Source organism: Vulpes lagopus, chromosome 12 (assembly GCF_018345385.1).
Source record: "Vulpes lagopus strain Blue_001 chromosome 12, ASM1834538v1, whole genome shotgun sequence".
In the NCBI taxonomy this organism is placed as follows: Eukaryota; Metazoa; Chordata; class Mammalia; order Carnivora; family Canidae; genus Vulpes; species Vulpes lagopus.
This window is the reverse complement of record NC_054835.1, coordinates 16,663,082-16,686,324: the sequence shown is the minus strand read 5'-3', so window position 1 is coordinate 16,686,324 and position 23,243 is coordinate 16,663,082. Positions and strand designations below refer to the sequence as shown.

The following is a 23,243-nucleotide window of genomic DNA, read 5'->3' as shown; positions in this document are numbered from 1 at the left end:
TTCTTACTGTATTACATGTACTTTTAAAATGTATATGTTTTATATATTTTGCAATTCCATCTACATTTGTTTGGGAAGTTGTCAGTGTTACTACACACAGATCTAGTTCATTCATTTTAACTGTAGTGTGTGTGTGGATTCTCCTGTTTGTTGTGAGCATTTGTTACCAGCCTTTCCACAGGAGGAAGGATGAAGCAGTGATTACCCTTGCTCACATTTCCTTGAGTACACATGTAAAAGTTTCTCTAAAATGGTGCTTCCAGTAGAAATATAGTGTAAGCCACATATATAATTCTAAATTTTCTAATAGCCCCCTATACTTAAAAGTAAAAATAAACACATGAAATTAGTTTTAAGAATATATTTTATGGGACGCCTTGGTGGCTCAGTGGTTGAGCATCTGTCTTTGGGTCAGGGCATGATCCCCGAGTCCCAGGATCTAGTCCCACATTGGGCTTCCTGCATGGAGCCCTCATCTCCCTCTGCCTATGTCTCTGCCCCACTGTATGTCTCTCATGAATAAATAAATAAAATCTTTTTTAAAAAAGAAAAATATATTTTATTTTTATAAAAGAAAATGTATTAAGCCCAGTAGATCCAGAATATTTTCATTTCAACATGTAATCAATATTTAAAAATTAATAAGATAATTTACATTCTCTTTTATACTGTATCTAAGCCTTTGAAATCCAGTGTGTATTTTATACTTAGAGCACATCTTGGGGAACCTAGGTGGCTCTGTCGGTTAAGCGTCTGACTTTTGATTTTGGCTCAGGTCATGATCTCAGTGTTGTGAGACTGAGCCCCCTTATCAGGCTCTGCTCTGCGTGTGGAGCCTGCTTAAGATTCTCTCTCTCCCTCTGCCCCTCCACCCCTTCTTAAAATATATATATAATATATTTATAATATATATAATATATAATACATATAATATATTTATATATTATGTCCACGCAGACACTTACACCAAATCTCAATTTGGACTAGCCACATTTCAGGTGCTCACTGGACGCAAGTAGTGATTGACTCCTGTACTGGACAGCAGAGCTCTGAGGTTTGTATGTAGAAGTGGATTTGCTAAGTAGTAGGCCGAGCTGTGCATATTTTCAGCTTTATCAGTTATTGACAAATTACTGTCCAAATAACAGTACTAACACCCCCATGAGCAGTCTATAAAAGCTCTAATCCCCCCTCCTCCCTCATTCTTGCCAACCCTTGATATCATTAGACTTTTAAATCTTGGCCAGATTGATGGGGATGAAATAGTATCTCGTGGTCTTAATTCAAATTTCCACCCTTTACTCTCCCAAGAGGAAATATATATGCAAAGCACAGAGAAAACTTTCCATAAATATTTGAGGAACTGAATTCATGAGCCTTGGTTTCCCCATTTGCAGAAAGGGGTGATGGTGTCTGTTCTGCCTCTCAGAGATGAGGTTTTGTGTGGTTGTTAAGTAGTGGAGAGCTTTTGTGTTAGGTCCAGAAGGACAGGCAAATGTATACTGAGGCAGGTCAAGTATCTGGTTCCCTAAGAGACAGAAGATATAAGGACAGGGACCAAGAGAGCCCAAGGAAAGTGGGGACCACACCATTTTTTAAAAAGTAATCTACACCCAACATGGGGCTCAAACCCACAACTCCAAGATCAAGAGTTGCATGCTCCACTGACTGAGCTGGCCAGGCACCCTGGAACTGCACCTTTAAATGCTGTGCCTTACACTCAGCATGGGGAATGGGGTACAGACCTGGCCATGCTTGCCCTCCCAGCTCCAGCTAATTCCAGAATATGAAAGACACGTGAGGCATTAAGGGGCTTCAAACCCTGAGAGACCTTTATGATGCTAAATAAAGCCAAATGCTGTTGAATTTCTCACGTGCCAACAAAGGCCCTGCCCTGCTCTCCCCCAACCCCCCAGTGCCCTCTCCTTAACCTTATTGGCTGAGCTGGTTTCCATGGAAACTGTCAAGTTCAAAGGGATACTGTAGTATGTGTATCCAGCCTTTCCCCTCTGTTCGCACATAGCCCTTTGGAGCAAAGTTAGAGGTTCTGAGTGTTAAGGGAGCTCCAGGAGCCCTGTTTACGCTTTCATCCATTCATTAATCCTGTCTCCCATCCCACTGCCCTCCTCCCTCTCTCCTCTTCTCCCTGCAGGCCAGCCAGCTTGGCGTGTACAAAGCATTTGTGGATAACTATAAAGTCGCTCTGGAGACAGCTGAGAAGTGCAGCCAGTCCAACAACCAATTCCAGAAGATCTCTGAGGTGGGCAGCTCCCTGCACAGCCCCTGACAACTTGGAGCCTTCCAGTCTTCTGGCCTGTTGCCAGTTAGGGAAGCAGTTCCCCTGAGGGTAACACTTAGAGAGTAATGATTTGTTTGATTTTGTTATTCTATTTAGGTTACTCTTATTAAAACAGAGGAGACAAAATAGGGGGAAAAAAAGCAGTATTCTCATGCACTGTGGTGACCTTGGGCAAGTCACTTCCCTTCTCTTGGCCTTATTTCCTTTCCCATCAAATGAGGTATCTGGATTCTTCAGCTCATCCCAAACTTGCTTGATAAGAACCACCAGGGGCACTGTTTAAAAATGCAGATCTTCAGATACCTTCCCTCAAGATTTAATTCGGAGAGTTTGGGGTGGGACCCAGGAATCTATATTTTTAACAAACTTCTTAGGTGATGGTGGTCTCTTAAGAGCTTTGCAGTCCCCCTGACAGAGAGAGGACTGGGGCCCTTTGTGTGGAGAAGCAGCACTAGCCCCTGCCACTGCAGCCAAGCCTTCCTTCCACACTCTGGAAGGAAGCAGGGCAAAGATGCTAGTGGCAGGGAGGAGCTCTAATATCCTTCAGGAGCCCAGCCCAGCCTACCTCTTTGGTCAAAAGAATCTCTGTAAGCATCCCACCCCTGAAGCTGTTGGCCTCACAACCCCAGCTCCAAGCTTGGGTCAGGAGAACCTCTGGTTCTAGGGAGGGGGAGCTCCTTCTGCAGTTTTGGAAATTCTGCCTTACAGGCCTCCTTGGACCTTTTGCATTCCCATATCCGCTCTGATGCTAGAAAAGTTGGTGAGGTACCGGATTGTGTTTGTGAGACTCCTGGGGTTATGGGTTATACTCCAGCTTGGAATCAGCTGAAAGGCAGCATAAGAGTTGGACAGATGGAGATGAAAATACCAGCCTGATTATAAGTAAAAGGCAGATTGGAAAAATCTGGACTTGGATCTGTAGCCACATTGGGCTTGCTGATGCTTCCTTTCCACAGTTAAACACATCTATCAGAGATGGAAACGGGGAGCTAAGCTTAGTTTCTTCTCCCGGACCCAGCCAGCAAGTGAGTCACCCTCTGCCTAGGAGGACAGAGTTGGGTAGGGAAGTCCCTGTCTGTGGAGTCACAAGGCTAGAGAAATGGTGCTTCCCTTCCTTGCTCCCAGCCCTTCCTGGGAACAAACTGGATATGCCTGATTACCTGCTCAGGGGAGCAGAGAGTGGTGAGCCTCCTCTTAGCCTAGGCCGACTGCCCCTTCTTGGGTCAGCAGGAACCCCTGCATTCCTCCCCAAGTCCTTCTGGAAGCCTGCCATCCCCTTGGCCTGCTGCCAGGTGGCTTCTCACCCTGACTCATGTGCTCATGCTGGCCCTTCCTACTGGCACGTCCACTTAATTACTGCAATTAGGGCCCTTCTCTGCAGTGGAGCAGTTTCCTACCTCTAGGCTACACTGGGGTGGGTGATGGGCATGGAGACAAATTTCCTGAAGCTGGGAATCCAGTCACCAGCCAGAGACACAGACCTGAGGAGCTGAGTAACCCCCTTCTCCCCACCCCACACCCATGTTCCGTCCCTAGGGGTTTTTTTATGTTGAGAAAGAGCTTGAGGCAGGAGTAGGAAATGTGGAGCTCCCACTGCCTGGGCCTTCCTCACCTCCCTTCCAGGCAGAGCAGGCAACATCACCTGGGTTCCTGACCTTGGCCTCACCTCACCCTGGCCTCCCTGCTGACATCCCACTTGGAGGTGCCTGCAAGTGAGGATTGCATGACAGCTCCAGTTGCAGGCCATCGTGGTCTGTGGCCAAGGGCTAGAGCTGGAACCTCTCTCTAAAGGCAGAGAGAAGAGGATCAGATCAGCCATCCCTAGTTTCTTTCCAGCACTCATACCAGGTCACTTTGCTTAGGGTTCAAGGAGGGGTATTGCCTCTTCATTGCTTGCAATTTCCTCCCTGATGCTAGCACCCATGGCGTGGGGAGTGGCAGGTAGGGTTGGGGGCTGAGTGAAACCCTCTCGGTGTGGTAAGATATAGGTGAGACTGCCCTGTGGAGCTCAGTCTGCCCTGGGTGCACTGCCTCCCAGCTTGCCCCTGTGCAGATGGGCACAACCGGTTGCCCCTTATCCCCAGGGCTGCTCATGCCCTAAGGTGCAGGTACATCTGCTGTTTGTCCTCTCAAATCCCAGGTACCCCAGGCTGATGTGGACAGACCCGTAAATAGTGGCTGCTGCTGGGGGATCCAGCTCTTGGCCCCTCTCTGGAAGGCCCTCAGAGTCACCAGGGAGGGGCTTTAGGGGGTATGTCTGAAGACCACCAATGTTAAAAACCTCTCTGGCACCCAGAACCCCTCTTTCTTGCCTGCACCCAGCTTCAGTACTCCACAGGCTCCTGGAGATCATGAGTGTGGCACAGGAAGTCGAGCTCATAAGTCAGGGAGAGACCTGTGCTTTGGAATTTGTCCTCCTATCTGCACTCTGGGTTTCAGAGCACTTCTTGCTGCTCTGTCCACATCAGGGGGATGGGGAGGCTCAGAGGGCAGGCCATGTAGTGATTCCTCCCCTCTGTTTGGCAGGAACTCAAAGTGAAAGGTCCCAAGGACTCCAAGGACAGCCACACATCAGTCACTATGGAAGGTACTCTGGGGACCGGGTTGGGTAACAGTCACCTTCCTTTGTCTGGTTTCTGTGGACTATAGTGCCCTGCTCGTGTGAGCATGTGCACGTGAGTGTAAGTGTGTGTGTGTGTGTGTGTGTGTGTTGCACAGACGCGTGGAATCCAGCCTCTGTCCCTCGGCAGCCAGCCAGCTACAAACGTGCTCCTCCTTAGGATGCCAGCAGGCAGCTCTCTCCCCTCCTCCCCTCCTCCTCCCCCCTCCCGTCTCTCCACGCACCTCCCCTCTGCGCCCCTCCCCCTTGCGAGAGGAGCACTCTGAAGCGGCTGCTTGATTCAGGCTGTGCAGCAGCAGCCGACAAGGTGGCTGAGTGGCCAGGCTGCTGATGGGAGCCTCCGAGCGATGGCCGCAAGCTCCTGCCGCTGGGACGGAGGCTGCCATGGAAATTCTTCTCATCATTCGCTTCTGCTGTAACTGCACCTATGGTAACCCAGGCCCCCTCTCACGGAAGGTGGTGTAGCTTCCCACCTCTGGGGCTGGCTGGAGTGGGCTTATTTGTGGCTGGTGAGGTTGGGGGGGGCAGCAGTGAAGGGGGGTACAAGCGGCTGGATCGGTGTTTACCCCTGTTCTGGCCAGCATCCAGCCTGGAGTTGAAGTCTGGAGCCATCCCTGGGCAGGTGGCTTGGAAATGGGGGTGGGGGGGAATGGGGAATGGGGGAATTGTGGCGTGGCTTAGGAGGGAGTAGGCAACTTCCTGGAGATGCTGTTAAGGAGAGAAAGTGACAGTGCTGTGCCTGCAGGTGTGGCAGCCCTGGGGCTGGAGGGGGGGTCAGCAGGGGCCGCCAAACAGTGGCATCTGGTCTGGGCAGCAGTGCCTCTGCCCAGGGGGGCTCCAGCTCCTGCTACAGGGACAAGTTGGGAGTTTCTTTGTTTCGGGGAGAGAAAAGAAGAGGTTGAGCCGCTAGGGTATTGTGTGCTCCGAGTGCACATGCTGCCTTCACAACATTCTCTCCTCAGAACTGTGGTGATGGGAGAACAGGGCCACGGTTGGGAGAGCAGGAGAGAACTGGGTTCCCAGAGGGTGTTTCTAGCTAATGGAGACCCTCAAGCTAAGGTTCTGGTGCTTGGTGCATGCTGGTGGGAGAGGGGGGCGTGGCAGACCGCTGCTCTGTGAAGGTCATGTACTCACCGGTCAGTGGAAGGGACCCAGAGCAGTCTCTGGGCAGCTTCTTCAGCAAGGGGGTCCTGGGACAGGCATGTGCCGTCAGCCGGCGCTTGCTCAGCCCCGGCCGAAGCAGGCCTAGGCAAGGAGGTGTCTAGAAGTGGACCCTACCTGCTGAGGCAAGAAGTGCTTTAGGGATGATCCAGGCTGCCTTTGGCAGGGGTGGGGGTCAAGTGTTGCCTCTAGGCAAGCTGCCCTGGGCCCCACAGTGTGTTGGAGTGGCAGGTGGCTGGTTTTAGGACCTTCTTCCCTCTTACCAGGCGTTTTGTCTGCACCCTCTCAGTCACTTTGCCTTCACATCTCCGTGGTAACCTGGAGCTCCTTGGCGAAGGCTGAACAGAGGGGGGTGGCAGTTTGCTGGAGGAGAAAATGATGAGGTTTCTTAGGCTCTTTCTCAGAGGCCACTGTGCTCAGGGGGGCTATTGTCCACTCACCTTCTCAGGCTGTCCTGGGCCGAGGATCGCTCTGGTTGGAGGAACCCCTGGGCCGCCCCTCTCCAGCTGCTGCAGCAGGACAGCTATGGGATCTCTAGTCACTGGCCAGAAGCAGCCCTGTGCCCCACCTGCTGGCTCAGATTCTGACAGGCTGGGGTCAGGAGGAGAGATGGACTTGAAATTGGCCTGTTTGAAGATCAGAAGAGAAATGCTGGCCTAGGAGTAGGTCAGGTCTCAACTCTGCCACCTTAAAAAAGAAATGGGATTGGTCCTTGGCTTCCTCTTCCCTCCCCAAAAGGGAGTTTAGTCTTAGTGATACAGACCTGGACCTGGAGTTCAGTGTTTCTTTGGTTCAGCAAAGATGCTGTCTTTGAAGTCAGCTTCAAAGTGGGGAGGGAGGAGAGAACGAGCCCTTCCCAACCACACTATTTAGGATCTTCTCAGCCCTTCCAAGGGAGGCTGCTTCTGGGGCGCCCCGGGGGAGATTCTACACTTGGGGCTCACTCTGGCTTAATGGTTATTTGCTGAGCATCCACCTTGCAGATCTCTGTGCCAGATGCTGGGGAGGGGGGTAGATTCAAAAGGAAGTCATGTGTGATCCAGCCCCCGCCCCCCAGGAGGGGACTCACCTTGGTAACAAAAGAGACAAGCTTACCCACTCCTTCCTGGTGAATCTTTCCAAGAATCCTCCCAAGGGTCACTGAGCTTTTACAGATGCTACCCTCCTGTACCAAAGAGCTCAAAGTTAGGAGCATGGGTAGACCTGTGTTCAAAACCCAGCTACCATTGGCACCTTGTCATTGTGAGCAAGTCACATAACTTCTCTGTGCCTTAGAGAGATTTCCTCACCTGTAAATGGGGCTAGTGATAATGGCTTCTCTTTTTAATCAAAGGAAATAGTGCATATAAGATAGTGCCACTAGACACAGTAAGTACCCAGCAAACTACAGAGAGGCCAGTTTGCTCACATCAGCAGTCTTTTAGGCACTGTGGGTGTGGTCTGCAAAAGTGCTCACTTTTGAGTCAGGGAAGGCTCCCTGGAGGAGGTGGGGAGACAGGCATTGTAACTTGGTAAGTGGTGTCTATCTCAAGAACAGAAATGGCATGGTGAGGAGAAGGGAGGGTAGGGGAAGCAGCTGGGCCTGGGAGAGCCATGGAACAGATGATGGGGGGAAGGGTGGGGTCCCCTGCATTGCCAGGGGAAGCCAGTGCACAGGGGCCCTGGGGAGCGCAAACAGAACATTGGGGTTGTTCTTCCTCCCCTTCTTCCCTCCATATCTGACTGTGGCCCCAGGGCGCTCCTCCCACCTTTCCTCCTAGATCTTCTCCCCCAACCTGGGCAGTCATTGCATATCCCCAATCAGGTAGATTCGAGGCAACCGCAGGCATATTAATAACCCCTCTGAAACCCAAGCCACCATTTGTTTAGATCTCTGAGTTTAGTCAGAAACCTCTTCCTCCTGGGACCTGAGAGAGGGACAGAGCTGACATGGCAGTATCAGCTATCCCCGGGCTGGAACTCCAGGGCCCACCCTGGCAGCTATCTGCTGAACTTGCACTTTCTTTTGGGCCTTTGGGGTTCTCGGGTGTTATTTCACCCTGAAGATGATCTGAGCCACAGGTGGGTACTCTAGTGTCAGTATGGAGTCCCCCCACCTGGGCTGGGAACTGGGCTCCACCAACCCAGGATACCCTAAGGCTGGTCCTGCTGGTCTTAGCTCCCATAGACCATGAGGAGGGTCTGTAGAAACTGCTAAGTTAAGAGGGGGCTACAGATAAGTCACAGGAAGTGTGTTTGCATAAAGAGTGGTTTTCAACCATGGCTACATACCAAAATCTGCAAAGGAGCTTTTTAAAAAATGCTGATACCCAGGTTCCAACTAGCAGAGCCTGGGATTTAGTTGATGAGGTGGGGAGAGGGGGACAGGCAGCTGTTTCTTTCAGGGGCAGCCAAGCCAAAACTGCAGATAAGGCTCATGACATACCACTGAGACTGTATCTTCTTCACAGCCAGCAGATAGCTCCCCATAGCGTCTGCCTAGTGATGCGTGGGGTATTTCTGTCCAGGGTTCCAGGGAACCCTTTGGTTTGGAGACTGGCTAGGGCATGAATGGTGGCTCTGGCACTGTCATAACCAGCATCCCACCCCTTCCTGCCCTTGTGGCAGGAGAGCAGAGGTCATGACCCCATGGACAGTGACATCCAGGTTTAGGACTCAGGCTGAACCACCTATGTGGGGAGGGGCAAGCCACAGCTGCTTGCAGGAAGCTCTGCTGGAAAGTGTGGTCAGCCAGCTGCTGCCTCCACCTGTCCCTACTGAATCCCAGCAATCCTCATTTGGTGTCCTGGTTGGCCAAGGGCTGTGGGGAATGCCCCATGCTGAATCTGAACTCTTTTCCCCAGCCCCTTCAGCACCCCCAGAGGCCCCACCTGAATTCCTTCAGGAAATCTTTGCTGTCTCAGCTGCCACTTGCTTGAGAGCAGAGCCTTTGTGCGAAGGGCTGGCCTGCCTCCCTGGCCCTCAGCCTGTCTTAGGCCTTTGTTGGGGAGTTTGATGACACAGAGGCTAATCTTCTCCTGGAGATGAGACCAGCCATGTGGGTCAAAGCAAAGCCTGCCATGTCCAGCTGGTTGGTGATGCCAGGCCTTGGACCAGAGGAGTATCAGAATGGTTGGCGTGGGGGAGCTGCCTTCTCTGGAAAAACATCTTGTCTCCTCCCTGTGTTCTGAGGTGCTGGGTATGTCCGAGATGCACTAGAGCTCTGTGGGGCAAGGCTAGGGATAGCCGTATGATGCAGGCTTAGGGGTACAGAGGAACATCTTCATCCATTCTGAGCCTGGTCAGACAAGGATATCCTGAGAGATGGCCCTTCAAGAGGTCACATCTGATAGGAGACATGATGAGGCAGGTGGGAGGGGACCTGGGTTTCCAGGGCTAAAATGTCTGACTGTTGGCACTGTCTGGCCCACCATGGGAAAGAATGGAGCTGTGACTTCCTCCCCGTGGGTGTCCATGAGGCGGGTGGAGGGATAAGGCTCATCTCTAAGGTGTCAAGCTGCTCCCCATATTTCATCTGTCCTGTGCCCTTCTCCCCACCTTTGCCCACAGCTCTGCTCTACAAGCCCATTGACCGTGTCACCAGGAGCACCCTGGTCCTACATGTAAGTGTCAGCCCCCTGAATGGCTAGAGAGGGGTTAGAAGTTTCGTGGGAGATGAGCCTTACGTGGTGGGCACTGGAGTCACTGAGAGCAGCCCATGTGGGGAGCTGGACAGCGAGGCCCTGACTACCCACCTGGCCTGTGGTGACCACACCACTGGGGCCAGGGCCCAAGTATAGCTTGGCTACTAAGCTTGACATTTGGCCAAATGTGTCATAGAGGCAGGCACTTCCTGCCTCCCCACCCCTTGCCTAATGGTCTCCAGGGTCCTGGGAGCAGCTGTGGGATGGGTAGAGGGGTGTTTCTCCCAGCTGTTTGGGGAGATGAGACTCCACCTGTCTTGCTCTGCCCAAGGGAAGAGTAATGACTGCAGTAGTAATAAAGGGGCACCCCTGCCCCCACCCCTGCTTCTCTGACCCTCATTTTTAGCTCAGATTTTACAGGCATGACCAGATTGGAACTTGGGTCCCTTAATGCCCCACCTTGGAATTCCTTTGGTGAAGATTGAGTCCCTACTGTCTTCTCGTTGAGCCCCAGAACTACTGTCCCCGACTCACCACCCCACCCCTTCCCAGGACCTGCTGAAACACACACCAGTGGACCACCCAGACTACCCACTGCTGCAAGATGCCCTCCGCATCTCCCAGAACTTCCTGTCCAGCATCAACGAGGACATTGACCCCCGCCGGACTGCGGTCACAACTCCCAAGGGAGAGGTGAGCTCAGGACCCAGCCTGGCTTTTCACCCAGGCTGAGAAAGGCACAGCAGACCACATCACCCATCCCTGCTGTCCTGCTTAGATGGGCACCACTGCCCTATCCTCTGTGCCTCTCCAACCTTCATCTCCCATGCCCAGCCAAGAAAAGGTCTTCAGGTCTCATTTATCTTCATAATAATCCACTAGAGAGTCTCTGCAGATCTGACACAAGGCCATAAGTGTTGGAACCAGATCATTCAGCAGGGGTTATCTGTCTTCAAGCCTGATGTGCTGTCCCCTAGACCAGGGAAACCAGGGGCTCTGGCTATCACATTATTGAATGTAAACACCCACTGTAGGCAGTATGATGCCCCCAGGGTCTCCTGGAGGGTAATGGCTCAGCCTGAAGGAGCCCAGGGAATCTGAGAGCAGGAACTCTGAGCTCCGTGTTAACAGCCTGCATGAACAGGTGGGCAGGAGGTAGGGAGCAAGCCATAAAGCAAGACTTTATCTTGAGGACATAACTGAACTGTCATCACCCCCCCCCAACCCAACCTGAAGGGTTAGTACAGTTAATGTTATAAAGCAGATATGAACAGTTTGAAGGACTGGAACCAATATTAACTGACAAACAACTTCCACCTAAATTATCATAAAAATGTTTAAGTAAAAAAAAGGGGGGGGGAGGGAAAGGGAGTGATGAGGGTTTCAGATTGAACAAGATCCTTACATTTCATCTAATACATTCAGTCCTGACTAGAGTATACCAAAATTACTACAAAAGTAATGAAAAGCTGGAACAGGAGGTGGCCAAGGCTGTCAGGTTGCTGGAATGTCCCAAGGACAGATGTGGTATAGCAGCTCCAGTTCCTTGGGGGCCCTTCTTCGTGGAAGGGCGGGGATACACCAGAGAGGAGAAGCAGTGTGAAGAATTGGAGGGACAGTTACCCATATGGGTCAGCAACCTGGCCCTTATTCAGTACTTCCTGTCCAGGAGAGATAATTAAGTGGCATTTAGGAGTGAAGACTGGCTGGGTTTATGCTCCTTTGTTACATTTGTGAGCCTCCAGTGTCTCCTAGGGAGGGAAGTAATGAAGGGGTCTGGAGCATGACTAATGAGGCACAGAGAGCTATCTCTGTGTACAACCCTTAGCCCTGGTTTACAAACCCTGGAATGTCACTGGTTGGTTTGACTCGAGGATATCTGAAAGATCTCCAGAGGGTTTAGAGCACTATCAGTTTCAGATCATTTTAAGTACATACTTTCACCATGTTCACTTACATATTGCAGCATATGTAGGTCACACAGTATATAACAAACATGGGATAGGCTACGGCAGATTGTGACAACCCCTGAGAAGCCTGCTGGCTGTGAGGGTGTCAGGGCAGGAATCCTGGAAGTTCTACATGGAGCACAATGCTCTTAACCATCCAGAACCCAGGTTAAAGATGGCTGCAGGTTCCCCCAGGAGCTGCTACAGCCCCATCAAAGGTAGCCAGTGTCTCCCATCCACCTGAGGGAAGTTGTAAAATCTTAACTCACAGGTAGCCTAAACAGACTGAGAGGGTCTGTGGGTCACTGTTGAATTGAAACAAGATCAACTTCCTAGGCAGCGTTGAAGAGGTTCCCAGGGCCAGGGGGCAGGGTGTGAGGGAGCTAGACTCTGCTTATTATGCCCCAGTGTGGAGGAACCAAGTCATTCTGGACTAGGGTCTATCCAGGTGAGAGCCATTGACAGCTGCAGGAAAATATAAAGCTACCGTTTATTGATCACATATTATGTGCCAGGCATTGGGCTCTTTCACATATACCATCTTGATGAATCCTATGTAACAGGGCTGCCGTCATTATCCCCATTTTACAGATGTTAAGATTGAGACTCAGGTCAGGGAATGTGCCCAAGATTACAACCAGAAAGCCCATTGTGTGACCTTAACCACCAGGGACCATAGCCCCCTCCCTGAGGCCCCTCCCAGCTGGCTGGTGTCCCCAGTACAGGCTGGGCCCTGGGTTGACTTCCCCTGAGCAGGTGGGGGTGGGTGTGCCATCTCCCTCAGACGCGGCAGCTGGTGAAGGATGGCTTCCTGGTGGAAGTGTCGGAGAGCTCCCGGAAGCTGCGGCACGTCTTCCTCTTTACAGATGTTCTCCTGTGTGCCAAGCTCAAGAAGACATCTGCAGGGTGAGTCCAGGGGCAGCGTGGGAGGCAGCTAGACTCTGCCCCCAAAGGACCCCCCAGCACCAGGGGCAATCTGCATTTATTTTTTCCTTTTAAAAAATATTTTAATTAATTTTATTTTACTACATGCCCCTTTTCTAAAAATAAATCATGTTTTTAATTATAAAGATAATATAACCAAATCACAGGGGGAAAACCCATCACCAATCGAACATAGCATCAGTCTCCTGCTGCTATATTTCCTTCCAGTTTTTTAAAACATTCTTATGTTTCTTCATGTACTTGTAATCAGAGTGAATACCCAATTTTGGTCTCTGCTTTTTCCGTTTCATGTCATAAGCATTTTCCCAGTCTCTTCCTATTCTTCATAATCATCCCTTTACTTTCCTGCGTGATGTTACAAGTGGATATGCCATAATTTACTTAAGCACTCTCCTCTTATTAGACATCTCTAAATTTTTGCTAACTGCAATTCAGTGAATATTCATTAAATCTGCTGTCATTATTGGGTGCTTATGCCATGCCAGGTGCCATGACAAATGCTTCGACTCTATTATTTCCAGTCTTCCCAAAAACTCTCACAGATGAGAGGAAAGACTTAGAAAAGTGAAATCAGTTGCCCAAGGTCGCATAACTAGAGGTAGAGAAGATGGAATTTGAACCTTAATCGGACCCGAAGGCTGCTTTCCACCTCCATTTCTGCACCCAGTGAGCGAGGTCCGCCCTGTGCACTGAGCAGAAGAGGTTATGCAGAACTCATTCCCACATTCTCCCACCTCCATTTCCTTGCCATCTCCTGTGTGCCAAGTACACTACCTCACAGTCCAGGGAGACAAGCCTCATGCCCACCTCAGCACTGGGGCTAGAGCAAGAGGTGCAAGCCTAAGTCCTAGGGGAAGCGAAGGAAGGAGAGGTTAGTAGTATGAGTGCACTTCAATAGAGGGGGTGACTCCCTGGAACTAGATCACAGATGAGATCATTCTAGAGCACAGATGGCAGTCATAATAAGCAAACACATCTATGCCTTTAGTTTTTTGCCCATGACAGACATTACTAATGAACCACAGCACTATTTCCCACTGGGCTTGGATGTGGCCTTATAATCATCCGCCCAGGACCCCACGTGACCTCCATTGATCAGAATTGGCATTAAAAATAACGTGTGTAAAAAAAAAAAAAAATAACGTGTGTATTCCATCTCCAGCGGAAAGGACAATGACTATGAGCTAAGTATAGATAAGCTAGGGGGAGGGGAGAGCGTGGGATGGAGGATAGGAAAGTGTTAGAGGTTTGGGATGTTTAAAAACATCAGTCCTACTGGGCCTGAAGATTGGCAAGGCCAAGTTCCAGAGCCCTCACTGCCACTTGACTTTAGACCCCAACTGTCATTTCTCCGCATGTGGGTTTCCTGATCAGACTCCTCAAGGACACAGATCATTCTTGCCTGTGACAAATTCTCAGCAAATCCCTCTTGGTTTTTTTTTGTTTTGTTTTTTTTTTGTTTTTTTTTTTTGTTCTAGCAGTTCAGGCTTGCAGAGCCAAGTTCTCTCTCGCTCACATCTCTTTCTGGCTTGTTTGCAGGAAGCACCAGCAATATGACTGCAAATGGTACATCCCCCTGGCCGACCTAGTGTTTCCATCCCCTGAAGAGTCTGAGGCCAGCCCCCAGGTGCATCCCTTTCCAGACCATGAGCTGGAGGACATGAAAATGAAGATCTCTGCCCTCAAGAGTGAAATCCAGAAGGAGGTGAGCAGAGCCTGGCATCTGAACGGAGATAGAGAGGGGGAAGAAGGCCCTTTTCCTTGGGGCCCTTTGAGCCAGATGTGCCAGGGTGGCAGAAGGTTTGAGAGCCTGATAAGGGAGACAGGATGCAAGAGTAGGAGACCTCAGGTACATGCTCAGGAAAAGACTGGTGGTAGCACATAAGTGCTGAGCAGATGAAAGGAGGACCAAGAAGTCACTGTTCAGGATTTAATGGGGTTAGTCGTGGGAAGTTTCCTAGTGTATGCCAAGCACCATAGAAAAGGAAGGCAAGAGAAGAAGCCTTTCTTAAGGAAAAGCAGGGAGGATGCCAGAGAAGGTGCTTGAGAGGCTGCTCAGAAACGGACAGATCAAGTGGGCAAATAGTAGGGAGAGATACAATAACACAGTCAACATGCTCCTGCCTGATGTAAAAATGCACAGATGCTTGCACCCTAGCCTAGAACTGAAATTCTTCTCCAGCACATATGCAGCATTTACACACAGCAATCGTGTATTAAACTTGCAAAGGAAATCTGAAATTTCAAAAGCACTTTGTTGATTTTTTTAAAAAGTAGGTTCTACACCTAACATGGGGCTTGAATTCATGACCCTGAGATCGGGAGTCACATGCTCTACTGACTGAGCCAGCCAGGGGCCCCTAAAAAAAGTTTGATAGCATATTTCTGGACTACAGTACAGCGAGATTAGAAATCAACAACTAGAATACAGCTAAGTATATGCCTAGAAAATTAAGACTTTCGAGGTAGAGAGGAAATCAAAATGGAAACTGCAGACTGTTTAGAACTGCATGAAAATGAGAGCACTCCTATTGGAGTGTGGGTGTGACCAAAGCACTCTTTAGAGGAAAATGGATAGCCTTCAATTCATATGTTTGAAAACAGTGGCTAGAGTAAAGCACCCCTGGGAGGCAGCTTCCCCACGCATGTCACAAAGGGCAGGGAGAGGCCTGGCCTTCCTTTTTCTACCCGTTGGCTCAGCTTAGGCCTCACCTTTCAGGGAGCCTTCCTTGCTGTGCACCCACCATAGTCTGGGTTGGACACTCTGCTTTCCAGTACACCCTGCAGTCTGCCTCTTCCATTTGCTTTATAGGTCCCAAATTGCAGTTTCATAGGCCACTTTCTCTCCCCACCCCCTTGAATTTGAACTCTAGTGAAGGCGCTTTCTTCAGCTCTATGTCCCTAGGACTTAGCATGTAGTAGGTGCTTCATAAATTGTTGTTGAGGAATCCATGACCAGGTGGCTTTTTTTTTTTTTTTAAGATTTTATTTATTCATGAGAGACACAGAGAGAGAGAGGCAGAGACATAGGCAAAGAGAGAAGCAGGCTCCCTGCAGGGATCCCAATGTGGGACTCGATCCTGGGACTCCAGGATCATGCCTGAGCCAAAGACAGATGCTCAACCTCTGAGCCACCCAGGCGTCCCCTGACCAGGTGGCTTCTAAGAATCCTTTCAGCAAAAAAAAAAAAAAAAAAAAAAAAGATTCCTTTCAGCTTTGACATCCCTCTTTGAAGGAGAGGAAGACCACAGTGATGACCCCAGGGGGGTCTAGGGCAAAGGGATGACCTAGGACTAAGGGTCTCACTGGGGGCACATCTGCTCAGAGGGGCACAGGTATCCTCCTCCTGACTGGCCAAGCCCCACCCTGCCTCAGTGGAGCCTGTTTCCCCAGCCAGCACTGCCTACCAGCCCCACCCAGGGCATCCTGCATGCCTGTTTCTCCCGGTCCTGGTCGCTGGTGGACTTTGTCTCCTCCCTCCTGCCTCAGGTGTGCAGACATGGCCTTCTGCTCAGTCGAATCAACACTTCCTGAACTCCACTGGCTGCTCGCTGCAGGGGTGTGCCAGACACCTCACGGAGCTCCTTGTCTTGCCCGTTACTGACCTCAGCATGTGACACGATGTGAGGAGAGTCCCTGGGGAGGCACATTGTTGTTCTCTGAGTCACAGGAGAAGCAGTGATTTATTCTTTTAATAATACTTTTTGAAAACTTATTTTTGTTCTCATCACCACATAATACTGGCTTGTTATAGCAAGAAATACAATACTGAAGCACACAGAGTGTAACAGATTATCACCCCCCCCCCCCCCCGTTGTTAACAGTTTGATATGTATTCTTCTCGACTCTTCTGTGCTTATGCTGGTGTGTATGGTTTTTGTTTTTTGTTTTTTGTTTTTAATGAGACTAGACTATATGTGCCATTTTGCAACTTGAGCTTTTCACTTTATTTTTGTGCATTATAGAGCTCTCTGGATCTGTCAGGTTCTAACAGCTGCATCCTATTCTGTTGCTTAACTGTGCAATGATGTATGAGATACTTAGATTGTTTCTGGTTCTTTTAATAGGCAAGACTACAGTAAACCTGACTGTATTCCTATTCCTCTCTGGTAGCTTCCTTACAACGGGATGGCTGGGGCAGAGGGCTTGCTCTAATTGCCAGATTTACCTCTGGGAAGATTGCAGTCCATTGTGTACCCCACCAGCAGTGTGAGAGTCACTGTCCCCTCCTACGCTGTCATAACACTGGCTGTGAGCAGTTGTTAACATTGTTGCCAGTCTAGTGGGTAAAGCAAGTCCGTAGAGATGAATTCTAACTGAGGAACTTGAAGTTGATGCTGGAACAGAAACTTGAAGCCTCATAACAGTTACAAAAAGGGAAGGAATCCTTCATAAAATGTAAAGTTGAAGAATTGGGCTGAGACATAAGGGCTTATTAAAGAACAAGAAATAGGGGCACCTGTTTGGCTCATTCAATTAAGTGTCTGCCTTTAGCTCAGGTCATGATCCCAGGGTTCTGGGATTGAGCCCCGCATCAGGCTCCCTGCTGGAGCCTGGTTATCCCACTCCGCCTGCTTGTGCTTGCTCTCTCTCTCTTTCTCTGTGTCAAAGAAATAAAAATCTTTAAAAAAAATGAACAAGGAATAATACTGTGCGGCTGAGGTGGAACGTACAGGGTGGGGCATGGTAGGGTATTTGGCTGGGCACAGAGGCCCCATGTGCCAGGCCAGCAGTTAGGGTTTTGCTGAACGGCATCTGAGGTTTTTAAGCAGGGTATTTTTTTTTTTTAAAGATTTTTATTTATTTATTCTTGAGAGATACAAGGAGAGACAGAGCCAGAGACACAGGCAGAGACAGAGCCAGAGACACAGGCAGAGGGAGAAGCAGGCTCCATGCACCGGGAACCCGATGTGGGATTCGATCCCGGGTCTCCAGGATCGCGCCCTGGGCCAAAGGCAGGCGCCAAACCGCTGCGCCACCCAGGGATCCCTAAGCAGGGTATTTTGATGGTACCAGTCATCAGTGATTTATTGAGGTGACTGAGTGATGACGTGGTTAGGCTATGGCACTGCAGGAAGATTCTTATTTCTCACAGTTACCAAGAGGAAGGGGCGCATTATCCCACGCAGGGCCACAGGGGAAGCACCAGTTTTGGGCAGGATGCCAAAGACACAGGGGGAGAACCCAGCCCAGAGCCTGTATTGTGTCTGCCATAGGAAAGGAAAGCAGGCAGAGGCAACTGCTTAGGACTAGGGGTTTGAAAACTCAGTAGGGTCTGGGCTCTGGGGTAGTCCCTAGCTGTCTGCTACCTGGCCCTGGGTTATTTAGGACAGAGGAATATTGGGTCAGTGAATTGGGGGTAGGTAGAGGAGGTGTTTGGGGGCATGAACCCAGGCCTGGATGGTTTATCCATGGAGGTGTGTGCACAGAGAGGTCCTTTACTATCTTAGGGATCAGCTTGCCCTAGGAGGGGTAGTTTTCTCCTTGGCCAACTAGGCACCCCCAAGATAACAAAGCATCATAAAATATAAACAAAGGAAAAGACACGGTTAGTGCCCAAGGAAGTGCTGTGCATAGAGCTGCCAAGTGAGGAGTGAAGTGTGTGAGGGAAACCATCTGTGCCCTCTGGCCCCCACAGAAAGCCAACAAAGGACAGAGCCGGGCCATTGAGCGCCTGAAAAAGAAGATGTTCGAGAATGAGTTCTTGCTGCTGCTCAACTCCCCCACGATCCCATTTCGGATCCACAATCGGAATGGAAAGGTCAGGGAGGGGTGGTGATGGGACCAAGGTGGCCCCCTTCCTCAGTCCAGGGCTGCCTGTTCTCTAGGGCTCCTATCCATGACCTGTGGGAATCAGGGACTTGGGCCCAATTCCCAAGGATGTTGCCACAGCTCCTGCCCCTGGACTCCCTCCCTGGGCTGGTGAGGAGCCAGTGCCCCCTGCTGGCCATCGCTGGCACTGCCACTCCTGTCGCTGGGCTTCCAGACAGGGGGCTCTCCTCCCAGCTGCCCCCTTGGCCAAGCCTCAGGTGCCTGGGTGAGAAGGAGCCGGGAATGTGCTTGGCCATGTGGTCACCCCGCTGAATTTTCATCTCTCTTCAGAGCTACTTGTTCCTACTATCCTCGGACTATGAGAGGTCGGAGTGGAGAGAAGCCATTCAGAAGCTACAGAAGAAGGGTAAAGTCCCACCCCACTTCGCGCTTATCTGTGACAAGAGTGGCCTCTTGCGTTTCCATACATGTTCACATCCATAGTCTCCTCTGTGGCCCTCACAGTCACCCCATGAGGTGCCAGGGCAGGTGGCACTTAATTGATGTTACTGTTCACCTAAGGCCAAAGAATGAGGTGATTTGCTTAAGGGCACGAAATGAATTAGTGACAGGACTGGGCCTGGAGCCCAGGCTTGTCTCTTTTTCTTGCTCTCACTGTCACTCACACACAGTCTCGAGCCTTTTCAGTTAGACTCTCCCATTCTTTGCCCTCTAACAGAACCTATCACTGTCCCCATGTCCCTACAAGTCTTTCCTTCCCTTCCAGTGACCAACTCTGCCCCTAGACCTAAGCTTCTTTCCTGCGGTAGCCCCCAGAGCAGAACAGCAGGTCCTAGTGGACCTGTGATGACATCTTCCTTGCTTGGCTTCTCCTACAGATCTCCAGGCCTTTGTCCTAAGCTCCGTGGAGCTCCAGGTGCTCACGGGATCCTGTTTCAAACTTAGGACTGTACACAACATTCCTGTCACCAGCAATAAAGACGGTAAGATTTGGAACCTAAGGTTGCCTCATCAGCAGGTCTAAGCCCCCGGGGCATTCCTGGAGCCTCCTACAAGGACCTAGCCAGACACAGGGGTGTAACAACTCACTGGCCAGGTACACAGAGAGCTTGAATAGGGGTAGTTCTCTGCTGGGTTTCCAGATGGTCCCAACTCCTCCTTGCCCTCTCTGGCTTGAGAGAAGAACCTGACACCTTCATGCACTGGAATCATGTTGCTAATATGTTTGTGAGGTAGTCAGACAATGTAAGCAAACGACTGAAGCATGGGATGTGGGGTGGTGGAGGGGAGAAAGGGTAGGTGGATTAGCATATGAGAAATAAGGCCAGAAGTTTCCAGGGACCAGGTCTTGGAATGCCAAGCCAGGGAGTATGTTCAAGCCGAGGAGACTATAGGATGTTATTGAGCAGGGGAGAGCTGTCATTAGGATGGGTCCAGAATGGGTGGAACCTGGTTGCTCATGGGTGCTGGGAAGGGGTTTTGAAGGCAGGCTCTCCTCCCTATGTGGGGATTATCTGCCCCTGTCCCAAGAGAAGCCAGACTTATATTGGTTAATTTTTACTTTGAAAGGCTGCACTGAGGAGGACAGCCAGGGGATAGGCAGGATTCCAGGGTGGGAGGAAAAGTAGCCCTGGTATGGGGTATGAAATTGTGTGAAACCCCTGGCCCAAGGCAGCCCCAGTGGTTCAGCGGTTTAGTGCCGCCTTCAGCCCAGGGCCTGATCCTGGAGACCCTGGATCGAGTCCCACGTCAGGCTCCCTGCGTGGAGCCTCCTTCTCCCTCTGCCTGTGTCTCTGCCTCTCTCTCCCTCCCTCTCTCTCTCTCTCTCTCTCTCTCTCTCTCTCTCTCTCATTTTAATTAATAATTTAAAATCTTTTTAAAAAATTCTAAGAAACGCCTGGCCCAGCAGGGAAGGTGTGGACTGGCCTTCCAGGCCAAGTGAGGGAGAAAGGGGTACCGGCTCACTTTCCAGGAAGCAGTGGACTCTGGAAACTCCAGCCACCAGGTGGTGCTGTGAGACCAAGACTCAGACTGTTTCTCCCACCCTTTTGGCCTTCCTATGAGCTGGGGTGAGAAGGGGCTGAAGCCCGCCCTCTCACCAACCCTTACCCCAGGGGCTTTCTTCTCTTACAGACGATGAGTCTCCAGGACTCTATGGTTTCCTCCATGTCATCGTCCACTCTGCCAAGGGGTTTAAGCAGTCAGCCAGTAAGTACCTCTGACCCCCAGCCCTAGGAAGAGTGGGGAGCCAGTGTTCATCCTTTCATAGGAAGTCTCCATGGACCCCTTGCATGAGGCCTCCCACCGCCTACCACCTCTCTGGTAGGCCCCAGGCTGGGGCCCTGACAGCCACCCTGACATGTGGGTAGGCATTCCCCCAACGGTCAGGAACCAGCTCCTCTAGGCAGGAGGATCATTCCTGCTTCGTGTCTCCAAGGTCTGCTCTTCCCTAAGCCCTCTCCAACTCTTGGGTGTCTGAAATCCTGCACTCGTCCCCGGCAGATGTGGGGAACATGCTATGTGACCCCCTTAAGAGGTTAAGGCATGTCTCTTAACCTCTCGGGGCCTCAGCTTCTTTCTCCGTAAAAGGCAAACACACTTGTTAATACTGACCTAAGAGCAGGCTTAGATATGACCGAATATGTGCAGTGCCAGCACACTGCCACACACATCCCTTTTTCTTTCCCCTTCATCACCATCTCCCAAATCTTTGCAGTTCTTAGTGTTTAACAAGATATAGTCACACTTTTTTACCTAATGTTCCCGCATAAGAATTTATGAGTCAGTTAGACAGCCAATAGTTTCTTACCGTTTGCCAGATGAGAAAACTGTCACAAAGGGACTGAACATTGCAGAAGATCACAAACCCAGGGCTCCTGACTCCTGTCCTCTCCTTCTGCCCCTTCCCACCCCCTTCTCTCTGCCTCTGGGGGGTGAGGTCTGCCCTGGGCCTCTCTACCTACAGTCCACTGCACAGAAAACAAGGTGTTGGCTCGCAAGCAGGCATTTGATAAACATTGATGGTGAAGTTCATGCGGTACCTTACTGGTGTGTGCCTGGGTACCTTGCTAGGGGCTGGAGAAAATGCAAACATGGCCAGTGTCTGGACAATGCCTTGGCATGTTCTGGAGCCTTTTCAAGTGCATTTTATGCTCTGATCCTCCTGACATCACTCCGAGGTCCCTGATACCATGTTTTCACTTTAGAGCAGCATTCTGTCAGGATGGCCAGGACCACCGAACTCACCACTCAGCCTGTGCTGCTGGTACACATGTGGCAGCCTCCTGGACCCTCCCCAGACACACAGAACCCCCTTCTAGGGGGCACTGCCCAGGAGTATTCCTGGTTAGTGAGTTCTGTAGGGCTGTTCCGCACACCTGAGTCTGTGGCCCACTGTGCCCAGATGCCTCACCTGTTTGCCAGGATGAGCCTCAGGGAACATGGCCATTGGGGGTGCAGTGGCCTACTCTCCCAGAGCAGATGTTTTACCTCCCAAAGTGAGACAGGGTGGTTAGACATGAGGTGAGCTGTTACAGAATCTCTCCTGACCTCCAGGGTGTCCTCACCTCCTTCGACTGGCCTCCTGAGCCACTTACATGTTCACTCTGACTCAGTAGGGTTAGGCCCCATGAATCTTCAACCATGGCTCTTTGTCCTGATATGTTCATTGCCATCTCCACAGTCAGGCCTGGGGAATAGGCACCATTGTTAGTTCTGTTTTATAGATGAAAGTGCTAAGGCAGAGAGGTTCAGTGATTTGTGCAGAGCTAGGATTTGAACCCAGTCAGTCAGACTCAAAGACCTCCCTTCTGTTATGTGAATGTTCCCTTGACACCTGACAGTGTTCAATCACATGAAAATCAGTAAATGGGGATAGCACTCCATCTCTCAGCCACCCAGACCTCCATCTCTCAGCCACCCAGACCTGCTCTGGGGTGCTGAAGGTCTCTGGTGTTGTTCACCTGTTAATCTGTGCCCACATTTCCCAGTGTGCTCTGATGCCCAGCTATATCTGGTCTGCGTCATACCCAGGCAGAGATAACTCGGGGGCGGCTCCATCCATTCTCACTTCTGAGGAAAGCCCTTTAATGGGGGCCCAGGAGGGGCATGTATGTCCATCCTCTGACCTCTGCCCCTTGATTCACACTGCAGAGGGTTGGCTTAAATAAAAGCACCTCCAGTGCACCCTTCTATGGGGATACATCTGTGGCAGCTCCCATGGAGAGGGACAGGTGTCAGGGTCTTAGCCCCAGAGGGAGTGTTTGGCTTTGCAGAGGGCCTAGGGTGGCCACCCAGGGCTGTGGCTGTGTCACCTGGGTCTGAGAGTAGAGGGGAGATTTTCAGCCTTAAAGGCCATGGTTCAAGGTAGAGCCACTAGGGCAGGCTTCCCTTCCTTCTCCCCAGCCCTCCACCACTTTGTTACCTGAAGCACATGGGCGGTGGTGCCTACTGTGTGCTGGCCCCTGTTCTTGGTGCCAGGAGCACACCGGGGGCTTGGAAGACAAGGCTTCTGCCTGTGTGGTATTGGTGTAGTAAAGGGAGACAGACAGGCAGAAAAGATAACTTGAGTTAAAGTCAAGTACAATGAAGAAAACAACAAATCAAGCTTTTGGAATGTGGGGGGTATTTTTGGTTTTCACAGTGAGTGGGGGTTCCTCCAGATTTTCATTACCCAGAGGCCAAATGCCCTCCAGAGACTTCCACCTCAAATGCCAGATGTCCTGTTGAGGAACCTGGGATGGGTGGGAGAAGGAAAGGGGGAGAAAGGACTTTTTTAGCCAGCATGGCCAGTGAAAACCTTGGCTAAAGTTTCAGCCAAGTGGGGATGAGGGATGAAGGGACTGAAGGTGTCAGGGCCCTCAGGTGAGAGCAGC

General features: G+C 50.7%; 1 protein-coding gene across 5 annotated transcripts in view; it reads left to right on the top strand.

Moving 5' to 3' along the window:
• Window positions 1-23,243, top strand: part of ABR (ABR activator of RhoGEF and GTPase) — a 187,612-nt gene that overhangs the window by 126,388 nt on the left and 37,981 nt on the right. For all 5 annotated transcript variants that reach the window (XM_041723785.1, XM_041723784.1, XM_041723788.1 and 2 more), the window contains 10 exons: window positions 2,153-2,260; window positions 4,826-4,886; window positions 9,630-9,682; window positions 10,256-10,396; window positions 12,437-12,558; window positions 14,137-14,302; window positions 18,236-18,358; window positions 18,700-18,775; window positions 19,248-19,352; window positions 20,503-20,577. In XM_041723785.1, the coding sequence (XP_041579719.1) occupies window positions 2,153-2,260; window positions 4,826-4,886; window positions 9,630-9,682; window positions 10,256-10,396; window positions 12,437-12,558; window positions 14,137-14,302; window positions 18,236-18,358; window positions 18,700-18,775; window positions 19,248-19,352; window positions 20,503-20,577 (1,030 nt within the window). The remainder of the gene's footprint in view (window positions 1-2,152; window positions 2,261-4,825; window positions 4,887-9,629; window positions 9,683-10,255; window positions 10,397-12,436; window positions 12,559-14,136; window positions 14,303-18,235; window positions 18,359-18,699; window positions 18,776-19,247; window positions 19,353-20,502; window positions 20,578-23,243) is intronic.